The sequence below is a fragment of the Nerophis lumbriciformis genome, linkage group LG19 (genome assembly GCF_033978685.3).
Source record: "Nerophis lumbriciformis linkage group LG19, RoL_Nlum_v2.1, whole genome shotgun sequence".
Classification (NCBI taxonomy): domain Eukaryota; kingdom Metazoa; phylum Chordata; class Actinopteri; order Syngnathiformes; family Syngnathidae; genus Nerophis; species Nerophis lumbriciformis.
Window position 1 is genome coordinate 25,466,115 of NC_084566.2, and position 21,981 is coordinate 25,488,095.

At 43.6% G+C, this 21,981-nt stretch overlaps 1 protein-coding gene across 3 annotated transcripts; it reads right to left on the bottom strand.

Annotated features, from left to right (window-relative positions):
- Nucleotides 1-57: 57 nt before the first annotated feature.
- slco5a1a (solute carrier organic anion transporter family member 5A1a) lies at nucleotides 58-18,889 on the bottom strand. 3 transcript variants are annotated; one of them, XM_061979115.1, is made up of 11 exons: nucleotides 18,767-18,889; nucleotides 17,679-17,992; nucleotides 16,809-17,585; nucleotides 7,387-7,519; nucleotides 7,079-7,299; nucleotides 6,853-7,017; nucleotides 6,585-6,783; nucleotides 4,854-5,013; nucleotides 4,538-4,782; nucleotides 3,633-3,697; nucleotides 58-3,509 (listed from the first exon to the last, which is right to left on the bottom strand). In XM_061979115.1, exons 2-11 carry the CDS (start codon nucleotides 17,755-17,757, stop codon nucleotides 3,004-3,006), a joined length of 2,550 nt encoding a protein of 849 aa, XP_061835099.1. In that variant the 5' UTR covers nucleotides 17,758-17,992; nucleotides 18,767-18,889; the 3' UTR covers nucleotides 58-3,003. The 3 variants fall into 3 exon arrangements, with proteins under 3 accessions (XP_061835099.1, XP_061835097.1, XP_061835096.1); XM_061979113.1 differs by having other exon boundaries at nucleotides 16,809-17,987; XM_061979112.1 differs by having other exon boundaries at nucleotides 16,809-17,992.
- Between the last annotated feature and the right edge of the window lie 3,092 nt (nucleotides 18,890-21,981).

Below are 21,981 nucleotides of genomic sequence, written 5' to 3' on the forward strand. Positions count from 1 at the left end.
TCTTCGTGACCTGCTCGTGTTTTTACAAAAACGAAAAAAATGTGATGAATCATCAAATATAGACACAAACACTTTTATTCTTTGTTCACATTTTACTGACAGACCAAGAAGACATGATCTTGTAAAAGAAACAATACTGATAAGAATAAAAATTTTGATTCTAAATTGCTTCTAGCGCCGTATGTTCGTCAGCCTGATGGTCACATGACTCACTTTGGCGGGAAACTAGGAATGATGTCTGTCTTACTTTTACACGGAAATGCTCTCATCGAATCATTCGTGACTTGACACAAAGTCTCAGGCTGTGTCTCAACTGGTGCACTTGTGTACTTACACTTCGTCTTTCGAATGCATAAGTGTGTACTTTCACTTTGCTTCTTGAGTGCATGAGTGTGTACTTTCATTTAGACTTTTGAGTGCATACGTGTATTTTTACTCAGCTTCTTGAGTGCATAAGTTTGTACTTTCACTTTGCTTTTAAGTGCATACTTACACTTAGGCCTTTTGAGTGCACAAGTGAGTACTTACACTTAAGTCCATTGACTGCATAAGTGTGTACCTACAGTACACTGAGTCTTAAGTACACAAGTGTGTACTTAAACCTAGTCTTATGAGTACATAAGTGTACTTACAATTAGTACTTTGAGTGCATAAGTGTGCACTTACTGTACACTGAGTCTTGAGCACACAATGGTCTACTTAAACCCAACTCTTTTGGGTGCATATGTGTGTGTACACCAGTGTGTACTTAGTTACACTTAAGTAATTTCAGTGCACAAGTGCATATTTTCACCTAGTCAACTTAGATTTAGTCTTTTGAGTGCATACGTGTTAACTTAAACCTATTGTGTACACAAGTGTGCACTTACCGAGTCATACCAAAGACTATAAAAAAAATGGGACCCATTACCTCCCTGCTTGGCACTCAGCATCAAGGGTTGGAATTGGGGGTTAAATCACCAAAATGATTCCCGGGCGCGGCCACCGCTGCTGCCCACTGCTCCCCTCACCTCCCAGGGGGTGATCAAGGGTGATGGGTCAAATGCAGAGAATAATCTCGCCACACCTAGTGTGTGTGTGACAATCATTGGTACTTTAACTTTACACGTAGTCCTTTGACTGTATAACTTATTGTACACTTAGTCTTTGACTGTACATTCACTGTTTTGGGTGCCTAAGTGTGTACTTGAACTTAGTCTTTTAAGTACATAATTGTGTCCTTAACATAGTCTTTTGAGTGTATACATATGTACTTAGTCACTTGAGTGCCAAGTGTGTACTTACACTAAGTCACTTGAGTGCCAAGTGTGTACTTACACTAAGTCACTTGAGTGTCAAGTGTGTACTTACACTAAGTCACTTGAGTGCATAAGTATGTACTTACACCAAGTCACTTGAGTGCCAAGTGTGTACTTACACTAAGTCAATTGAGTGCCAAGTGTGTACTTACACTAAGCCACTTGAGTGCATAAGTATGTACTTACACTAAGTCACTTGAGTGCCAAGTGTGTACTTACACTAAGTCACTTGACTGCCAAGTGTGTACTTACACTAAGTCACTTTAGTGCATAAGTATGTACTTACACTAAGTCACTTGAGTGCCAAGTGTGTACTTACACTAAGTCACTTGAGTGCCAAGTGTGTACTTACACTGTCACTTGAGTGCCAAGTGTGTACTTACACTAAGTCACTTGAGTGCCAAGTGTGTACTTACACTAAGCCACTTGAGTGCATAAGAAAGTACTTACTCAAAGTCACTTGAGTGCCAAATGTGTACTTACACAAAGTCACTTGAGTGCCAAATGTGTACTTACACAAAGTCACTTGAGTGCCAAGTGTGTACTTACACTAAGTCACTTGAGTGCATAAGTATGTACTTACATACATTACAATTTCTTGAGTGCATGTCACTGTCAGTACCCGGATTTTGTCGTCAAGATAGTGAGTGTTCAGCGTTGGACACTCAGCACCCTCAATAGACGCCATCTTGGTAAGGTAGTGGAAGGGGGGCAGCACCCTCAATAGACGCCATCTTGGTAAGGTAGTGGAAGGGGGGTGGACTAACTTCAGTGGTTGCAATTCACCATAAAAAGAAGAGAAGGTAACTATTATTATCGTCAATACCGCTACAATAACAGTAATGGATTTGTGACAGTACTATTGTACACTGTCAAAATTCACACAATCAGAAACTAAGCACGCAGTATACACAGCATACTTACTGAAGTGTACTGACACAAGTATTCCATTTGAGACACAGCATGTTTTTTAGTTGCAGTTGTACGTGTTACCAGCAGGTGTCGCCACATGGGCAAGACTGACTGAATGCTGCATAATGTGACGTCAAGGCAGCTCAACCAATCAGCAGAGGATGTGTTTTTAATAAAGACCAGCTAGCCAGAGTGTGACAGCGCCTACTTTAGTGATCCTGCGGCTTGTGACGCCCAGATTTGACGAACGCCAGCGAGTTAGTAAACCGTGCGTGTATGTGCCCGTGAAGACGACAGGAAGTGAATCAAAAAGAGGATGGACAGGAATACTAAAACATTCACTTTTTTTCCAGGTTCAACCATTAATCTCCTCACGTGTGTGTGTAACACACTTCCTGCCTTCATTGTGCCATTATGTCATTGTGTCAGGCAGGGACGGTGGGGATGGAGCTTCATAGCCAGTCAGTCAAGAATCTTCAAAATGGCTGTCAAGTCCTCGCCAGTCTTCAAGGTGACAGAACCAAATGCAGCAGGGAAAGGGGGTGGGGGCAGTTTGAATTGAGGTATGTGTAGGCGGGGCCACAGTCCACCAGAGGGAGTGCGAGCGCTGTGAGGTGACACAAGGCACATGGAGCCCAGTTGAAGGGGGCGGAGCATCAAGAGCAATGGACGCCATGGCGGCTCAATAAGCAGAGATCCATCAGGACGAGGCTCCCTCGCCATCGTTGGCACCGCCCACTGCCCCTTAGGTCCGGAGCTGATTGGCTTCTGGTCCGCCTCTTAAAAGTGAAAGTCAGACCCGGACTGAGACGTGCTCCAAAGAGCGGGCCGGCGCAGGTGGAGGTACAACGGCGGGAGGGGGCGGGGTTATTGCTTTCAACTCATTGCCTGGGCAACTCTGAGTGCTGACACCACGGTTGAGGACTCCGGCGCGTGGCGGCATGCCAGCAGGGTGAACGGCGTGGTCGCTCCTGGGTATGTTGACGGGGCAGGAGCGTGTGCGGGCATGGCCCTTGTGGCCCCCCGGGTGACACACAAGACTGCCCACCGTGTCAACGGGCGACAGGTGGTGCTTCAGCCAGCGCTCCACGCGCTCCTCCCTATACTTGATGGAGTACCACGTCAGGAAGATGAAGAGGAAGCCCAGGAACTTGAGGCTGGCGGCCAGGCCGAAGTACACGAAGCGCAACGACGTCACGTCATACTCCCAACACGAGCCGTGCACGCCGCAGTCCTGCTGCCACAACATGCACGTGGTGTCGATCACGGCGCCAAAGTAAATGGGAGTCGGGATGTAGGCTGGAAGTGGAAGACAGGAAGTACACGTTGAACACAGATAGGACAACAAAGAGTTAGGACACTTCATTAGGTACAAGCATTTTGCACGGCATCCTTCTTGTAAAAGTCAATGAGAGTTCTCACCAAGAGTCCTGAGGAGGACAAACTGCATCCCCAAAGCAAACGGTCTTTCTTGCTCAGCGACCGACCTGCAAACACAGCAGTTAGCACATTAGCAGCGAGCCTTCCTTGCATTTAGAGCCTGAGTTTTAAAGTTCCGACTACTTTTATTAGGTGTTTTAGACTTGTGTTGAATTCACCTTTATCCTCTTTTGAAGAATAAAAAAAAAAAAGTATTGGCATTTTGATTTTCACTGCTGGATTTTTAAGACGGATGGACATCTGGGTATATAATTCAGTTTTATATATAAAGCCAGCCAAATTTACTTCTGTCATGTCACAAATCATTTTTGTTTGACATAATGGACAATATGTTATATTGGGTTAATTGGTTTATTAATTGATAGAGAAAGTATCGACTTTTTTCATCAGGATGCATCATTATTAATTATTATTATTACCATAGTTGGTACATTACCACTGGACCAGCATTCGCTTCATTTTGTGTTACAAATATTCCTTTGTTTTCTTTTTCTCTGCAATAAAATAGTGAAAGTAAAAATAATACTTTAATATTTCTACTTTACTTATTTTACTTTAGTCCATCGATCCATTTTCTACCGCTTGTCCCAATCGGGGTTGCGGGGGGTGCCTGAACCTATCAGTATATTTTCAAAATAAAATGAATACTTTCACAATGTTTTCAATGAGCATTATCGATACTCGTTACTTTTGGTTTTACTTGGACAGCCAATATATTGATGCCATGCCAACAAGAATCTAAGGAAGAAGAAGATTTATGATTGGCCGTTTGTGTGAGGCACCAACATAAACAGGAAGTTGCAGCATTCATTGGTTCACATGATACAGGAATAACAACAGCTAACCTTCTTAAAATGTGATTGATTGAACTTAGCAGTATGAAGTACCTGAGGGTGACGATGATGGCGGAGGGCTGAGCGCAGGCGGTGATGAGCGTGACGATGAAGAGGAAGATTAGGAAGGGAATGAGGGTGCTGCAGGTGCGGTCGCACTTCCCAGACACGGCGTATCCGTTCTCGTTGAGGTATGTCTTGACGATGACCAATTGCAGCTGGTTGCCGCCCGGCCCGCTGGACGACGGCGTGATGACCTGGCGGCTCTGGACGCAGGCGCAGTCTGAGTAGTTACGAACCTGAAGGCCACATGGTGTGATCAGTTTAAACTCGAGTGAGCGAGAAAAGAAGGGAGGCGGCCGTGTCTTACACCGCTGCTGTCGTTAGAAACGCTGCCGCAGCCGGCCAGGCAGGGGTTGAAGTATGTGATGCCATCGGAGCCGCAGACCGGAGCGTACTCGTGGATTCTGCAGCCGCAGTTGACGTTGCAACCTCCCGTCAGGTTCCTCTGTGTCATGGTCAGCGTCGGCCTGGAGCAACAACAACTTTACGATCATGACCATTTCCTGTAGTTCCACATTTTCCGGGACAAAAACATAAAATCATTCCAAATACAACATTTGTTCTCATATTCCATCAAGCGTTTCTATGCAAACTACCTTGTCTGGTTGTTTGAGGACAATACTGCAATGCAAGCTCCTTGGTTGAGGTAACATGGAACAATGATAATAATACGGCACTAATTGGTGGTTAACAAGGTGGCGGTTGCAGGCACCTAGGCTTTTTGCGACCCGATGGCCCCATTTCGGTGTGTAATATTACTTGTGCAGCACGCTACAGAGCTGACTGCAGCCTAGTAAGTATTGTAATACAGTCGTCTCCAGCCACATCGCGCTTCAAAGTTTGCGGCTTGTAAAGATGACTCTGTGGGTGTTATTTCATGTTTAGAGGGCTTTTTAATGTTAAAAAGATTTGTTTAGAAAGTCGTATACAGATTTTCTACTTTTTTACTTATAATTGCTATTTTGCAGAAATCAAGTTACCACGGCGAACCAATTAACAGCGATAAACGAGGGTTTACTGTTTTACTCTTGGAAACCAGAAGTAGATTTGGCTACGGGAGCATGAGTGTGTGCACAAGAGACACAACCAACAAACAATATTAAGAACTAATGTATTTTTTTAAATTTTACAACTTATGTAAAGATTTACTATAAATAATCAGTTATACACAATAAACAGAAAGACTACTCTCACAACTACAATACAGTTTAATCCAATATGTTCAATAGTTATGTGTTTATATTCCAGATAATATCAAAAGTTTACATCAAAAGGTAAAAAAAAGGGGAAAAGAAAAGTACTTTTACCGCAGTGAAGCCAATTCAAAACTGCTATGCAGCTTCTGCATTAATTGAAAATGTAAACAAAATACAATGGACAAAACTATAAAAAAATATGATTATATTTTTCGGAAAAAGGTTTGGCAGCAATATAAATTTAAATCGTACGGTCGTTTTAGAAATATGGCCATAAGTGTGTCACCATGACGGCATTCGAAGCGATGCTAAATTAACAATTATCTCTTTCGGCTTTTTGTATGGACGCGGCCGCGATGCTGCAAAACCAAATTAAAACTATTATAAAGACCACGTTGACTCACCGCTGCATAAAAGATAAGCAGGGACAAAGTATAATTGTATCCATGTGAGGATTCAGTCCATTAACTAGAACAAACAAGGACCTGCAGCACACGACAACATGATCAGCTACTGAAGTGATCGTTGCCATAATCATGTGCCCGCACCCCATAGTACAATGGCCCTATACAGCCCTGAGCGGATGTTCAAGCAGGAGAGGGTGTAAAAAGAAGGGAAAAGTGGCAATACGAGTAGGGCATCCGGCCAAAGATCAACTATTCCAAGCTGTTGTTGGATTGGCTCCATGGCCATGAACACTCAATTCCTGCAGGACATGAGCCACAGATGGGCCGACAAGGACCGCCGCTGACAACAAGGGTAAGGCGACATCTGTTTAATGCCGCACTCCAAGTGTAAAAAAAATATTTATATATATAAATTTCTTAAAGTTTTGACTTTACCCTGTGGTGTATGGTATGTTGATCCCACCGAGGTTGATGCTGTCGCAGCCCACGATGAAGAGCGTGGAGAAGCAGAGCAGAGACACGCCGCTACAGATCATGGCGAGCTTGGCTGACTCGCGGGCGCCCAGTTTTAGCTTTTTGATGATGTAGCCGCCCAGCACGATGCCCACGCCCGCGCTTGGCACGATGATCAGGCCTGGAGAGGAGGTAGAGCATGTTTAGAAGGCTCCACGTCGCGCCACCTTAGGGCCGGCTGCGGGCCGACCTGTGTAGATGCTGGCGCTGGAGGCGGGGATGCCGAATTGCGACTCGATGAACTTGGGGATGAAGGTGATGAAGGCGGTGACAATGGCACTCTCGGCCGTGTAGGACAGACTGACAAACAAGAAGGTGACGTTGCTCAGGATCCTCACGGCCGCCTTGGGAAGGTCTGCGAGCAAAAAGCGTTCACCGTCAATAAAGCTGACTTGAAAGCAAGACGCCATGTTTACCTTTGATGTCCCTCCCAAAGCCCATGGACGAGGTGACCCCTTGGCTCTTGCCGTTGTTGCTCTTCTCCTTCAGGACGTCGTCATCGCTGGACAGCTCGTCCAAACTCAGCTTTTTCCTCCTCTTCTTCTTCTTGTGTCGGGGTGGCAGCTTCTTAGGGAAGGTGAACATGGGGAAGATGACCAGCAGCATGGCCACGGCGCACAGCAGGAAACCGCTCCACCTGGAAAAGATCAACAGGAAGTCAGTATGTTGCTGCGTTTTCAGCCACATGTCAGCTGAGTCGCCACCACTGACTAGAAATTCTCACCAGTTTCCGATGAAGCGGGGGTCGCTCTGGTCAATGTTGACCGCAGTCTTGGGGTCCACGTAGAAGCCGATGAGGACGCCACCCAACAGGTAGCCGGCAGCCGGGCCCAGCGCTCCCATCACGTACATGATGGCTGATGATGAGGAGAGAGGAAGACTGTCACAGCTGCAAGATGCTTCAACTTCTCCAAGCCATGAATGGGAATATGAATTATGATCCTACTGAGGATATCACAGGCAGTTGACGTTTACTTGACAATAAAGTCAGCGCCATGCCGATCCGATGTGGATATCGAATAATCTATACGATCTGGTCATCTCCATGTTTGCTTGGTGCATCTATACGTCATACAACAGCAATCAAAAGGAGGTTTTGTAACCTGTAACCTGTTATGAAAATGTTTTATGATAATTTATTTACGAAATAATACACTGCAACAATCAGTTTGAATTGAGAATCGTGTTGAATCAATCGATTCCAAATTGAATCGTCACCCCAAAAATCGGAATCGTATCTAATTGTGAGGTGCCCAAAGATTCTCACCTCTACTAGACATACGTAATACATTTTTTTTAAATCGCAGAATAACACACCACATTAGTCAATACAAACAAATAATGTATATTACTTACAGATTCAAAGTTGTAAAATATATCCAATAATAAATGTGTCTGTTTCTGCCTCATGAATTATTGTTGTAAGTAGGTATAACTACAAAATATATATATACACTATTCCAACTTAAAAAAGCATAAGTCCATTCCAGACGGTTAATAATAAATAGCGGGTTAGTGTTTTTTTACACATACTATTGTTCTCTGCTTGAGTAATTTCCCTTGATCAAGCCTTTTCTAACATTACACACTACAAAATAATAAGTGTGTATGATTCCTGCTGATGTATCAGATCAATATTGGTATTAACCAATATTCAAGTCTACAATATAGGTAACTATCAGAAGTAAAAAAGTTGCATCGGGACATCCGGAGTAAAAATGTAACAAACGTTTCTAATCACTTGTCACACTTTATTGTGCACCAGGCATTGTAATTATTTCTAACGTTTTTAGGGGGTGAGTCACTTTGTGGTGGTGTCATTTGTGAGCCATACTGTAGTATTTGGGCTTGGATTCTCACTTGCCTATTGATTTTGGACTACAGCATGACCATTTGCAGTCAAGTTATGACACTTTGATGGTCATTGGCGAAGGCAAAAAGTTCACCACCATGATACATCCATGTGTACTTTGCATGCATATGGTTCTCCTTGGTTTGGACACTTCAAAATGGCTGATCCAAATCTAGATGGCTGACTTCCTGTTCGTTTGCAAACATGGATTCTTTTGACTTTTTGTGCATGACAAAATTTGTGACGATTCGTGAATTTTTCTAAATGGGTTTTTAGGTTTTGAAGTTTGTAAATATCAAAAGGTTTCACTGAACCTGATGTTCATGCAAACTGTGGTGAGTTTGACAGCGTCAGCATGGATGTCTGTGACAATAATCTTAACGCATTTAAAAGGTTACATAACTGTTCCACGAGCGCTAATGGAGGACAATAAAGGCTGTGTGGGTGCATGCGTGCGGGTCATGTGAGCGTTAGAAATAAGATTTCTCTAATTAGGGGGAATTAACGGCGTACATTCCTTGGCAGGGGCCTTGAAAGCTTCCATCGGGTCAGAAAGTCCACGTCCTGTGGAAATTATAGCTAAGAGCACCAGGAGCAGTAGGTGCATTAATTAAATGAACAGTATGTATAACATAACTAATAATAGTTCACTGAATCAGTACCACACATCAAAAATTAACTGTGAACTATTGTTTGTATTAAACGGAGTGTCCTGCATATTGATCTGATTGCATACTTCATACAATTTGAAAGATGTACCTTGAACACTGGAAAAATACCATATGCTGCATTTGCCATGTGTCCAAGTAGCGTACCACGGATCCCCCCATGGATCCACAGCCACCAGGAGGCCTTTTCTGCGGCCTCGAGGATGTTCTTGGTGGCTTTTCTTGACTGCAGTCCTCTGATGCCAAGGAGTTTGAACACTCCCTGTATGGAGTGACCTGCGAAACATCTGCAACCGACTTTCATTGGTTCGCAGCGGGATTTCCAGCCACTGCTTTGGCACTCTGCGGTGAGCTCGGAGTATTTGGCCCTCTTGCGCTCATTGGGTTAGCCAATCCGGTTCTCCTAGGGGACATTCAGCTTCACTACTACCACTTGCTTGGTTGACTGCAATGTTAACACGATGTCTGGGCGGAGTGAAGTGGTAGCGATGTTGGCCGGGAAGTTGAGTTGCCTTCCCAGGTCAACTGGAATCTGCCAGTCGGGAGCCCCCCTGATGAGTTGGGTCGGTGGTTTGCCTTCTGCCCTGCTTTATGAAGGCAATTGGCTGCTTCAGGGCAATCTGGATCTTGCTGTTGTGTATCGTTGTGTAGATGGAATCCGCCAAAGATTTCAAAACTTGGTCTTGGTGCCTACCGTAGAGATATTGGATAAAAGCTCAGATTGTGCGCCAAGGAGCCCCTCCTCTGGCATAGATTGCACTCCGGAGTGTCTGCTAGGCCCCAGGTGTGCAGGTTGACCAGGCTTGGGAGAACATCGTAAACAGATTGAATGAGGAACTTTGTGCGCAGAGGTTCAGCTTTCCAGAGCTCTGCCCAAGTAAGTTTGCGAGGTTATGCATGCTCCCTGCTTTTTTATAGCGATTTTTATATTAATCGCCCTGTCATTCATTAATTGACTTTTTACATGCGCTTATTCACACTAACCCTCCACCCCCATATATAATATGTAAATAGACTACAAGGGTGTCCAAAGTACGGACCAAGATTTACGTATTGGCAAGATTTGCTAAGTTTTTAATTATGTTTAAGCTATCAAAAAGTTGACTTTGTTGCTGCAATAATCATGTTAATGGTAAATAATAAGAACTAAAGAATTTCAAGAGAGTCACTTTGTCACCACAAAGCTCATAGAGGCAGGCGGTTTTTCTTGACGTTTATGCCATTGCTTAGCACATCTTGACTCACACGATATTGATTTGAGCATATTGAATTAAAATGCAAAGGATATCCAAGCGGCCTTTAAACCCTTAAATGTTTCCTCCATGCGGCCCTCAGTGGACTAAGTTTGGACCTCCTTGCTCTAGTGACTATACTGCAGGTGTACCTAATAAAGTGACTATCATTGCTCCTGACAACTCAGGACGCTTATCTTTTGGCTTGGCGTCTCATTACATCACCAGGGGAGGATGAGGAAGATGAGGGCTTTCCAAGAGGGGCCGGTACCATGCATGCGGGATAATCCCTCATTTCGCTGGAGGACAGGGAAAACCCTGTGGCCACATTACGCAACGTGATGCATGACGGGTTAAAATAGGAGCAGGAATATCACGGCAGAGAGAGATGGAACATAATGATGATCTTTTCACACTTTACACGTTTATGTGAAATATGCTCATCGTTACTCTTAGCCATATGACATTTGACCCAAAGATGAGGGATCAAGTGACCTGATGATGTGGGCCCGACAGATGTCAAGAGGTCAGAGTGTTGCGTTAAGACCACGTAAAACGTGAGCGCTTAAACATGTGACTTGATGACCAAAAAGGGGGCGGAGTTGGTTTTCTGAACACATAATTCCATGATCCACTGACTGACCCGCTGAGGACCCAGTTCCTTGGGTCCAAATCCTGTTAACTCACAAACAAGCATACCAACAAACTCCACGGTGGAGGTAAAAGAAAAATAAACATGACCGTTATTCTGAAAGGACGGCCCCACAGTGGACGTAAAACCACAGCTGCATTTTTTTTCTGCTGAGCGAGGAGTCACGTGACCAAGAGTTTGGAGACACAGACAGCGGAGGCCGGTCAGGTCGGGCCGACATGAAAAGGACAAGACACAATGAAACGTTGTGTGCCATCGTGGCGTTGTCACAGCAACCTGCTGACACAGCGCTGTCTCCTTGCCACTTCCCAGCGGGTCACCAGTGTCCGCATCAGGACCCGACACGCCGTGAAATGTAACCTGGCGTCCCGCCCGAACACACTTCTCCTGGCCCGATTCTGACCAATATGCTCTCAACCCCCGCACCAGAATTTCTGATAAAGCTGTTGTGGCACAGGTGTTCCAAATAAAACGACCAGTGAGTGGATATTGCACTTTCGTCAGGCATCATTTCAAGCAGTGAAATAATCATTAAAACAAATGCGGCAGAATTCAAACAATTCAGAATGCTATGAGTCACACACACACAGCCTCTATATTCATGTGTGTGAGTAAGACACAAGCAAATTGATAGCAGTCACTCATGCGCACACACACACCATAATTGCCTCTTGGCCCATATAAAGCATATTCTCCCGGCACAATACACAAAGTGTTATGGCACAGTTTCATTATTAATGGGGTGTATTAACTGCAGATGGTTTAAAATGCAGAAAATATCTATTTGAATAAAAGTACATAGAAATAAGCAACTGATAACCAATGTTGTGTTCTGGTAACATAGGATGGTTTCCCCTTTGCCAGCATAACGAGGCACCAAGCAGCTAAGATGACAGCAAACCTAAGATGCCATGACAAAGGGCGTAGCACCAAATTTTGGGTCCCCATACACAAGACTCCTAAAGTAGCCCCTCTAGCACCCTAACCCCAAGGTTGTAGTGCCATAAACACACACTTGGTATGTTAACATGAACTAAAAAACAAATTATTGCATGGATTTGTTTGAAACCAGCTTTTTAAAACATGTAAAATCTTTCATTCATTTTTGGACTTTTTAAAGATGGGATCAACATATCTAGATGAAACCATTTGGTTTTGTTTACATTTTAAAATTGTATTTTTTATACAAAAAAGCTGAAACATTTAATGTAAAGTGGCCAGAATATATAACCTGTCATTATTCATTTAAATAGGATTATAAATCTTTGAAATTTCCCTCTACTTCAGAGTGTAAAGTAGAGATGATCTAATACACATAGAATTATCATCTGTGGACAATCTGAATCACAATAATACATCATTATTATGATAAAATTACATTATAATTATTGCATCTCCAGAAGGTTAAGTCTACCTCTGTCTTTCAGTGACGCCGCTGTAACTTTAATCAAGATTCTTTGATCGCACCAAAGTTGTAGGCAATGAGATGCAAAAGTTAAACTTAACATAGTATTTTTACCTCTCTTCTCTCACGTCATCATTGCTCCAAAATGCTGGTGAGCTTTGATGACATTGTGACATCTGTGTTGCGTGAAGTACTAGAAGCTAGGTTTGCCACTATCCAGATGGAATGAACAATAATGCATTTTTGGTAGTGGTGTATAGGTAGTTAGACATTCTTAATTGGATTGAAGCAACCGTATTATTGAACTTTCAGGGCTACATTAATTTGAAATGAACATTTATGATGTTGTTTTGTTTATAACTTTATAGAAACAAATCTTCAAACTATACAATTGAGCAGCCCCTTACCCACCTCCTGTTTTGGGCCCCAATACAACATTACCACTTAGCCCCACTACTTTGACACTCCTGGCTATGATCCTCCACACCAGCAAGTGGCACTATTTTAAATGAACTAGAAAATGCTACTTCATTAACAGCGTGGCAATACGGCGGCGGTGTTTAACATGGGCCCAGAGTGCTATGAAAATGTCAAGCGTGTCTCGCACGGCAGCCAAACAGAGCGTCTCTCAGCGGGCTCACAAAGCGGGCCTGTGCTCCGCTATTCCCGCCTTTGGCCATGAGCTCATATGTAGGCTAATGCAAAGCGGGCCGCCACCGAGCGGAATGTTCGGCCCACAGCTGATGGCAATAAGGCATGTTGGAGACGACACAATGTTTCTTTCACCAGACAGCAGAGTCTTGCTTCTTCTCCCTCTTTGTCCAATCACGCAGACAGAATTCCAGTCTTGACAACAGAACCTAACCCAGACGAAAAGGGTTCTGAACCTGAAATAACTTTGAGACTGTTTAAGCTGGACCACAGCCAGGAAATAACCCCAATGCTTTTCCAAGCCATCCAATCGATCGGCCCCGCTAAAAGGGAGTGTGGGGAATAAATGCATTGAACCGCGGTCCATCGCCATGGCAATGCTGCCGAGTGGACAGATTGACTAAGGACATCATGTGTCTCGGACACAATAATGAAGCAGCGTAGAGGACCTTGAGCACAGAGTTGACCCTTTGTAGTCCCACTTTAGTGACGGTTCACTTCTACACATAACTTTATTTATTAGGGTCATAGCACCATGTGATACGGTGCCCAATACAGTGCCAAGTCCCTGCAGGGACAGCAATGTTTATCATCATTAATCCGTGCATTTCCACACATGTTTGGGGGCCTTAAAAGAGCTCATATTAGGATTTTTTTCTACATGTAAAACACTTCCTTGTGGTCTACAGAATATGTAATGGTTGTTCTTTGGTCAAAATTGTGCATATTTTATGTTTTACAGACCATCTTCAAGCCGCTTTCTGACCGTCTCTTCAGGATGCGCCGTTTTTTGGGCGGCCTTATTTGCGTGCCTCCACATTGACTGTGTCTTCTCCTCATCATCCATGTTGTAGTTTTTAGCGCTTCCATTGCCAATCTATAGACATTTATAAGTTAGAACTATACGCCAGTTCGTATTAGTAATAGCTAAAGTGGAGGATGCATGTGCATGTACGAGCCAGTCTGCCCCACATAAAGAGGACAGAGAAAAATAAGAATCTTAATGACTACAGCATCAGACTACAATGGTGAACTCGTGCAAAGGACATCTCCATATATGAAGATGTCCGCTGACGTTACACTTAGAAAAAACGTCACAATTTGGGCAAATTCCAAATGGCTCGTTTGAAGGAAGTATGAAGGAAGACAAGATTGTTTTATAAATATCTCCACCATGTCTACATGGCTTGATTTCTAATTTTCGGGACTTATGCAGATCCCAAATACACAAAAACAGGTACCAATAGTTTAGAAAAGTTGGTTTTGCATAATAGGTCTCCTTTAACATAAATTAAAACTCTCCAAAGTCCACAAGCGCAAAAACAATCCCCAAAAACATATTCAGTAGCGCCCCCTGTAATTAAAAAAATACCGTATGTATCCACTACCACCAATTTTACTTTTTTGGTGGAGATGTCAGCCATGACAGAATGTACACAAAAGTCTCAGAAAGCCATGTTCGCAAACAAACAGGAAGTCGGTCATTTAGGTTTGAACCAACCATTTTGAGCCAAAACCAGGGGTCCAACTCGTCTCTGGGACAGTGACCGAGTGAGCCCAAACTGTACCTACTCAGTGGCCTAGTGGTTAGAGTGTCCTGAGATCGGTAGGTTGTGGGTTCAAACCCCGGCCGAGTCATACCAAAGACTATAAAAATGGGACCCATTACCTCCCTGCTTGGCACTCAGTATCAAGGGTTGGAATTGGGGGTTAAATCACTAAAAAATGATTCCCGGGCGCGGCCACCGCTGCTGCCCACTGCTCCCCTCACCTCCCAGGGGGTGATCAAGGGTGATGGGTCAAATGCAGAGAATAATTTCGCCACACCTAGTGTGTGTGTGACAATCATTGGTACTTTAACTTTTTTAACTTAATCGCGGATACTGGACAGATGGAGGATGACAAATTGGGAATTATTTTAGCCTACGCCGTAGGATGTGGGCGTGGCATGGTGACGAACCTTGGTTGTCAGTGAAACTCTTAACGTTAACTCTTAATCATAATTGGTGCGTATGGTAAAGATGACACCATACCGCCTATGCGAAGGTCACTGCCTGAATTAGTCCCAGTGTCACTCGGTGCCAGCATTAACCCCAAAATATGTGGGGGGCGCGAGGACCCATTCAACGCTGCCGTCAGCTTGACATTCATGACACTTGTGCTACAATTTATTCATTTTCCCGAAATTCCCACATTTCCAGGAATTCCCTATTTTCTGGGACATTTTTTTCCCCATTCGAAATTAATGGACAATTTTTTTAAACGTCCACATTTCCCATTCCCAAACCATTTCACTCATCCTAGACATTCAAACTAACACAAACATTCATGCATTTCCCAGAATTCCTCGGACATTTTTACCCATTGAAAAGGAATGGGCAATTTTTCAAACTTCCAAATTTCTTCAATTCAAACCGTTCCAAAGTCAAAAATGCTCCTTGTTAATGTTAATAAATTGCTGGCATGCTAAACTTAGTATGTTAGCTTTTTTAGCTAATTGCGTAGGTACACACATCAGGGTTATATATTTTAGTACTTGACACATAACTGTTGCCATGTTAACATTAGCATGCCAACTTTTTTTTTTGCTGGTATACACTTCTGAGTCACATCTTTTGTTGATTGACCCATGATAATTGTTAGCATGCTAGCTTTTATCTAATTTTGCCTGTATACATAGACAAATAGTTTGGTATTTTACGCTGGCTAACATTAGCAAGCTAGCTTTCCAGCTCATTTCGCAGATATGCACCTAAGATTTGTATTTTGACAAGATTTGTATTTGACACTATCTGGCGAGCAAGCAACTGTTAGTATACAGTATAAGTTAGGCTTAGGCTTTTCCGCATTCACACACAATTTCTACAGAAATTGCATTTTCCAATTATTATTAATATTGATATTATTTGTAGCCAGAAACACTGCTTTCTAGGTACGTTCATAGGTTTGCTGTCCGTGAATGCAACACATCTTCAATTAGCCTGCATTCCTCCATCGCAGCCACAAACAGGTGACTAGCGACAGACAATGTGTGTTGTCTGTCAATAACACTTCAACCTTTCTCACACCACCAATGAGGAATCTTTGCGTTAATGCCTGCATTTAGTTAGTGCTCCATGTTGGCTCCACGAGAGAGACCCTGTTTTGTTGTCCGCGTTGAGGAATGTAAGCCCCGCCTCCTTGTCCTTTTCAATCCTGGTTTACTACTTTGATGAAGCTGCAGCTTGTTTGAGGCTACCGGGGCGAACGCTTCTGTGGATCCTGGCCAACCATCTTGGTATTAGCAGAGGTTTATAGGTTTTGAGGCTACTAAGTCGTTTGGGCCTCACAACTTTTTAAGAGTTTCAGACCTCAGTCGGCCCTAATGGTGGGACAAATAATAACATTTGTAATATCAGCCGATCAAAAGTCTGAAGAAAGTAATTAGTGGAAAAGACACCGTGATGGTAGAATAAAACACTGAATGAAAAGCAAAAGTTTCTGTCTTGCCATTAAGACAAAATGTAATAAGACTTTATCTCCATTTAGAAAGTAAACAGCAGGTTATTAAAAGGTACCAGGCATCGGATATTTTGCCAGTACGCTGACCCAACGCTATAATTCGGCTTTTGTTTTATCTCGCGACCAGCAGTGGGCCACTGGTCTAAATAAGAAATGTGATTTGACAACTACCTGTCCAAGCTTACCTAGATAGAGCGAGGCGTTCTCTTTCTTGACGTTGTCGTCCAGGTAGGTGGGGCCCAGGGTGTAGATGGGCGTGGAGCCCATGCCAACCAGAATCTGCGCGATGATGAAGAGCGCCACATAGAGGTTGTGTTCATTGCCCTCCTGGTCCCTGGGACAGGAAGTGATGTCCACTCGGTCCCTGCCACTGGCGTTGCTGTTCATGCACAGACCCTCATTGGCCAAGGATGAGTTGACTTCCTGGATCTGGTAGGGCTGGGAGATGAAGTGCGGTAAGGAGAAGAGGGCGGCGCCCACAGCAATGAAGACCCCACCCACCGCCAGCCAGCGTGGCCTCTGGCCCCGCCCGCCAAAGTAGCTGATGAAGACGACCACCAGAAGGCTGCCGATGTCAAAGCAGCTGACCAGGAGGCCTGACTCTGAGCTCCTGAGGCTATAGCGCTTCTCGATGGTGGTGATGACACTGCTGAGGTAGCCGGACACCATGAGGGACTGGATGAAAGTCAAGTAGCACATGCAGAACAGGAAGCAGCGCGAGTCCTGCAGGATGAGCGCCAGGTACTTCCTGCTAGGCACGCCGAGCTGAGCCAGCCTGGAGGACAAGTAGCCCACAGGCTTTCTCCTCGCCACCTTCTTGTTACGCCGCACCGCCGATGTCTCGGTGTACGAACCGGGCCGGTTGAGCGCCGACTTGCCCGCCTTGGGCAAGTACTTGGACCGGGACGCGCAGTCGACGGCGTCCACGTTGGCGGGCGGCTGGATGAACTCTGAGCTCTCCTCTGCCATGACGGACACCGAAGGAGACAGTAAGGTTTCCCCTGGAGGCGGCGCTGGGTTTAACACGGGAACACTTTGACATGTGACGTTCGTACCTGGCTCCTCCGTCTCGCTGGACATGCCGTCCTCCTTGTGAAGGGACACGGACAACTCGGTCTCCTCACGCTCCGTCATTGTTGTGTCCTCTGGGTCCGAGTCTAGAGCGCCTCACAGGATGATGGCCATGATGTCAGCTTTGAGTAGAGCCTATCTGCACCTTTGTTGATGTCCTTCTGCCCGGGCGAGGCCTCCTATCAGGTCCGGCAGCAGCTCCACAACCAGACTGACGCTCGTCCTCGTCCTTTGGGCTTGTGCTGCTGGGATGAAGTGAGCCTGCGGAGGCTGCAGAGCTGCTGCATCCCAGCCTGCCCTGCCAACAGGATCACACTGTTACACTTGCCTCCCCCTCGACTCCCCCCACAGTCAAGGGCATCTCCCCTCCCAGCCTTATCGCCTCCAAGCAGGCTTACTGCTCATTTCTCACGCCCAAATCCATTGGCTTTGTGTGAAATAATACAATAAAAAAAACTACAGAACGAGCGTCGAGCGCTCCTTACGAGATGTGAGGTGACGAAGCAGCGAGGACAAACACCGCAGTGCTCAGCAGCAGCTCTATTCAAAACACATCGAAACACACTCACCGGAAGTCACTGCTTCAAAATAAAACCGTCTAAGAACAATTTAGTGATAAAAAAAACAAAAACCGATTCGGGCTCAAATAAGAACATGCTGACTACATGTCGTCAGTTATGTATTACTGTGTTTTTTAGTTTTTTATTCGTCGTCAATTATAGTGCATCATTTTTGGCACACATTGCTGAATGGATCTACTAATAAATTCGGTCAGTCTAGATTGCGCATATTGACGTTGGCCAAAATGACCTGCTAGTCGACGGACGTCCAAATGAATGACTGACATGTTTAAAGTTCCACAGACGATGTAAATATTTCAATGATTCCAAAACTATCTTTTTTTCGAAGCTCCTATTGTCTTTTTACCGTAACAAAGCTTCACACTGCGTCGGCGTCTTATTGTGAAGAGTATTCCCAGGATGACACAGCTAGCTAGCATGCAGCTAGCCCGCAGGCTTTATTCAACTGTTAATTAATAACAATTACAATGGCAATGTGAAGCTTCACTGACCTGACAATCGCAAACAACGATGTCCTCGCTTGTTAGTCGCTGTGAGGCGGCAAATGAACAAAGTCTCATTAGAGGAGCTGACGGCAGCCAAGAGCGATGGGAAAACACCGGAAGTATGATGGGTTATTCTTCATAGTAAAAGCACGACTCAACCGGAGCGCTGTGGACGTAAACAACTAATCAATGAAATGATTAGAAATAAAACATCGGAATCACTAGAAAGTGTTTTACCTCGCATTTAATTGAAAGAAGAGGCCGTTTCGGACGCAACTATATCGTTCTTTAAATATTACTTTAAATAAGCTTGTATACCCGAAAGGGACAAGCGGTAGAAATGGATGGATGGATGGATGATTCTTTATAATCGTCATACAACATCTACCAATCTCGTATTTTTTGTGAACGTGTAACAGTTATACGCCATTATGGTTTGCAATTTTAGACACTGTTTTTACGTGGGAGCATAGATTACATTGTCATTATTGTCACGTATATGATTGATTGTGTTTGGTAGAAATTATGGCAATAAAACTTAGATAAACCTGACCTCTAGTAAACAACCATTTGTAGATATAGTTAACAAATAAATATATAACATTGACAAAATAGCACATATATATGTATATATATATATATATATATATATATATATATATATATATATATATATATATATATATATATATATATATATATATACAGTACATATGTGTGTGTGTGTGTGTGTGTGTGTGTGTGTGTGTGTGTGTGTGTGTGTGTGTGTGTGTGTGTGTGTGTGTGGATTATAATTGTCTTTATTATTCACGTATGATTGATTGTGTTTGGTAGAAATTATGGCAATAAAAACGTATATAAACCTGACCTCTAGTGGACAACTATTTGCAGTTTTATATATATATATATATATATATATATATATATATATATATATATATATATATATATATATATATATATATATATATACACACACACACATATATGTATATACAGGTGTACAGTACAGGTGTACAGTACAGGCCAAAAGTTTGGACACACCTTCTCATTTCAATGTGTTTTCTTTATTTTCAAGACTATTTACATTGTAGATTGTCACTGAAGGCATCAAAACTATGACACCTGTGAAGTGAAAACCATTTCAGGTGACTACATATCGAAGCTCATCGAGAGAATGCCAAGAGTGTGCAAAGCCGTAATCAGAGCAAAGGGTGGCTATTTTGAAGAAACTAGAATATAATACATGTTTTCAGTTATTTCACCTTTTTTTTGTCAGGTACATAAGTCCACATGGGTTCATTCATAGTTGTGATGCCTTCAGTGACAATCTACAATGTAAATAGTCATGAAAATAAAGAAAACGCATTGAATGAGAAGGTGTGTCCAAACTTTTGGCCTGTACTGTAAATGTATAAATATACAGGGGCGCCGAAAAGGGGGGGTAAAGGAGACGGATTCTAGGGGCCCATGATGGAGGGGGGCCCAGAGAGGCCCCTAATGATGATGAAATTATAATACAGAAAAAATAATGACACTGTGTTGGGGGCCCTGTAAAGATTCTTTTCATGGGGCCCAAAATCCCTAGCGGCGCCCCTGTAAATATACATATACATGTATATATTTATATCCATATATAAATCAATATGAATGTATTTTGTGTAACAATAACTATTGTTTTATAGAACTACGATCATAAAAGTAATTAATATTCAATCGATTGATTGATTGAAACTTTTATTAGTAGATTGCACAGTACAGTACATATTCCGTACAATTGACCACCAAATGGTAACACCCGAATAAGTTTTTCAACTTGTTTAAGTCGGGGTCTATGTTAATCAATTCATTGTACACATATATACCAACAGCATAATAAAAGTTAAAGTTAAAGTTCCAATGATTGTCACACACACACTAGGTGTGGCGAAATTATTCTCTGCATTTAACCCATCACCCTTGATCACCCCCTGGGAGGTGAGTTGAGCAGTGGGCAGCAGCGGTGGCCGCGCCCGGGAATCATTTTTGGTGATTTAACCCCCAATTCCAACCCTTGATGCTGCGTACCAAGCAGGGAGGTAATGGGTCCCATTTTTATAGTCTTTGGTATGACTCGGCCGGGGTTTGAACTCACGACCTACCGATCTCAGGGCGGACACTAACCAATACAGTCATCATACAAGTTAATCATCAGAGTATATACATTGAATTATTTACAATCCGGGGGGTGTTGATGTGAAGGGGGTTGAGGGGAAGGGGGTGTATAGGTTAGGTTGCTATCAGCATATTTCAGTCATCAACAAGTTTATCATCTGAGAAATGGACATTGTAACAGTGTAGGTCTCACTTTGTAGGATATGTAATTCGTAAGATGTTAAGCTACATTTATCATATGACAAAATTAATGAGCACTTCAATCCCAGGCTCGGGATCTTTCTGTGTGGAGTTTGCATGTTCTCCCTGTGACTGCGTGGGTTCCGTCCGGGTACTCCGGCTTCCTCCCACCTCCAAAAACATGCACCTGGGGATAGGTTGATTGGCAACACTAAATTGGCCCTAGTGTGTGAATGTGAGTGTGAATGTTGTCTGTTTATCTGTGTTAGCCCTGTGATGAGGTGACGACTTGTCCAGGGTGTACCCCGCCTTCCGCCCGAATGCAGCTGAGATAGGCTCCAGCACCCCCCACGACCCCAAAAGGGACAAGCGGTAGGAAATGGATGGATGGATGGATGTGCAGAAATATGTGACGGTCAAGTGGTTTACAGACAAGACAGCAGAACATAGTGTAGTAATTACAGTATGTCACCACTGAATGTCGCTGTTGTCCCGGCATGTCGTAATATTGAACAGTATTTCGCCACTGGATGTCGCTGTTGTTCCATCATGTAATATTTAGTGTCAAATCTGATTTGAAAAAGTCTCATCACTATAATCAGTTATCATTTTAATCATCAGTCAATTAAAAATGGCTGTTGATAGACAAAGACATCGGTCACATGGTCCCAGCCACATATTTAATCAATCATTCTTCCCATCTAATCTGCATCATTATTTCACAGCTCGATGAGCGCGCGCGCGCGCACACGCTTACCCACTTTATGCACGTCCCCGTCATTATTTCACAGCTCGATGAGCACGCACACGCGCGTGCACTTTATGCAAGTGTGACTTGAAGAAGCAGCCATGGTTTACGCACAGGTGTACCTAATCAAGTGTCCAGG

Bases quoted from the DNA above. Each gene is read 5' to 3' on its own strand.
- slco5a1a (XM_061979113.1), bottom strand. From the start codon at position 17,757: ATGACGGAGCGTGAGGAGACCGAGTTGTCCGTGTCCCTTCACAAGGAG. The intron at 7,520-16,808 runs GTAAGCTTGGAC...CCTCATCATCAG, and splicing joins GAACGCCTCGCTCTATCTAG to CCATCATGTACGTGATGGGA. The intron at 6,784-6,852 runs GTCGGCCCGCAG...CCTCCTCTCCAG, and splicing joins CAGCGCCAGCATCTACACAG to GCCTGATCATCGTGCCAAGC.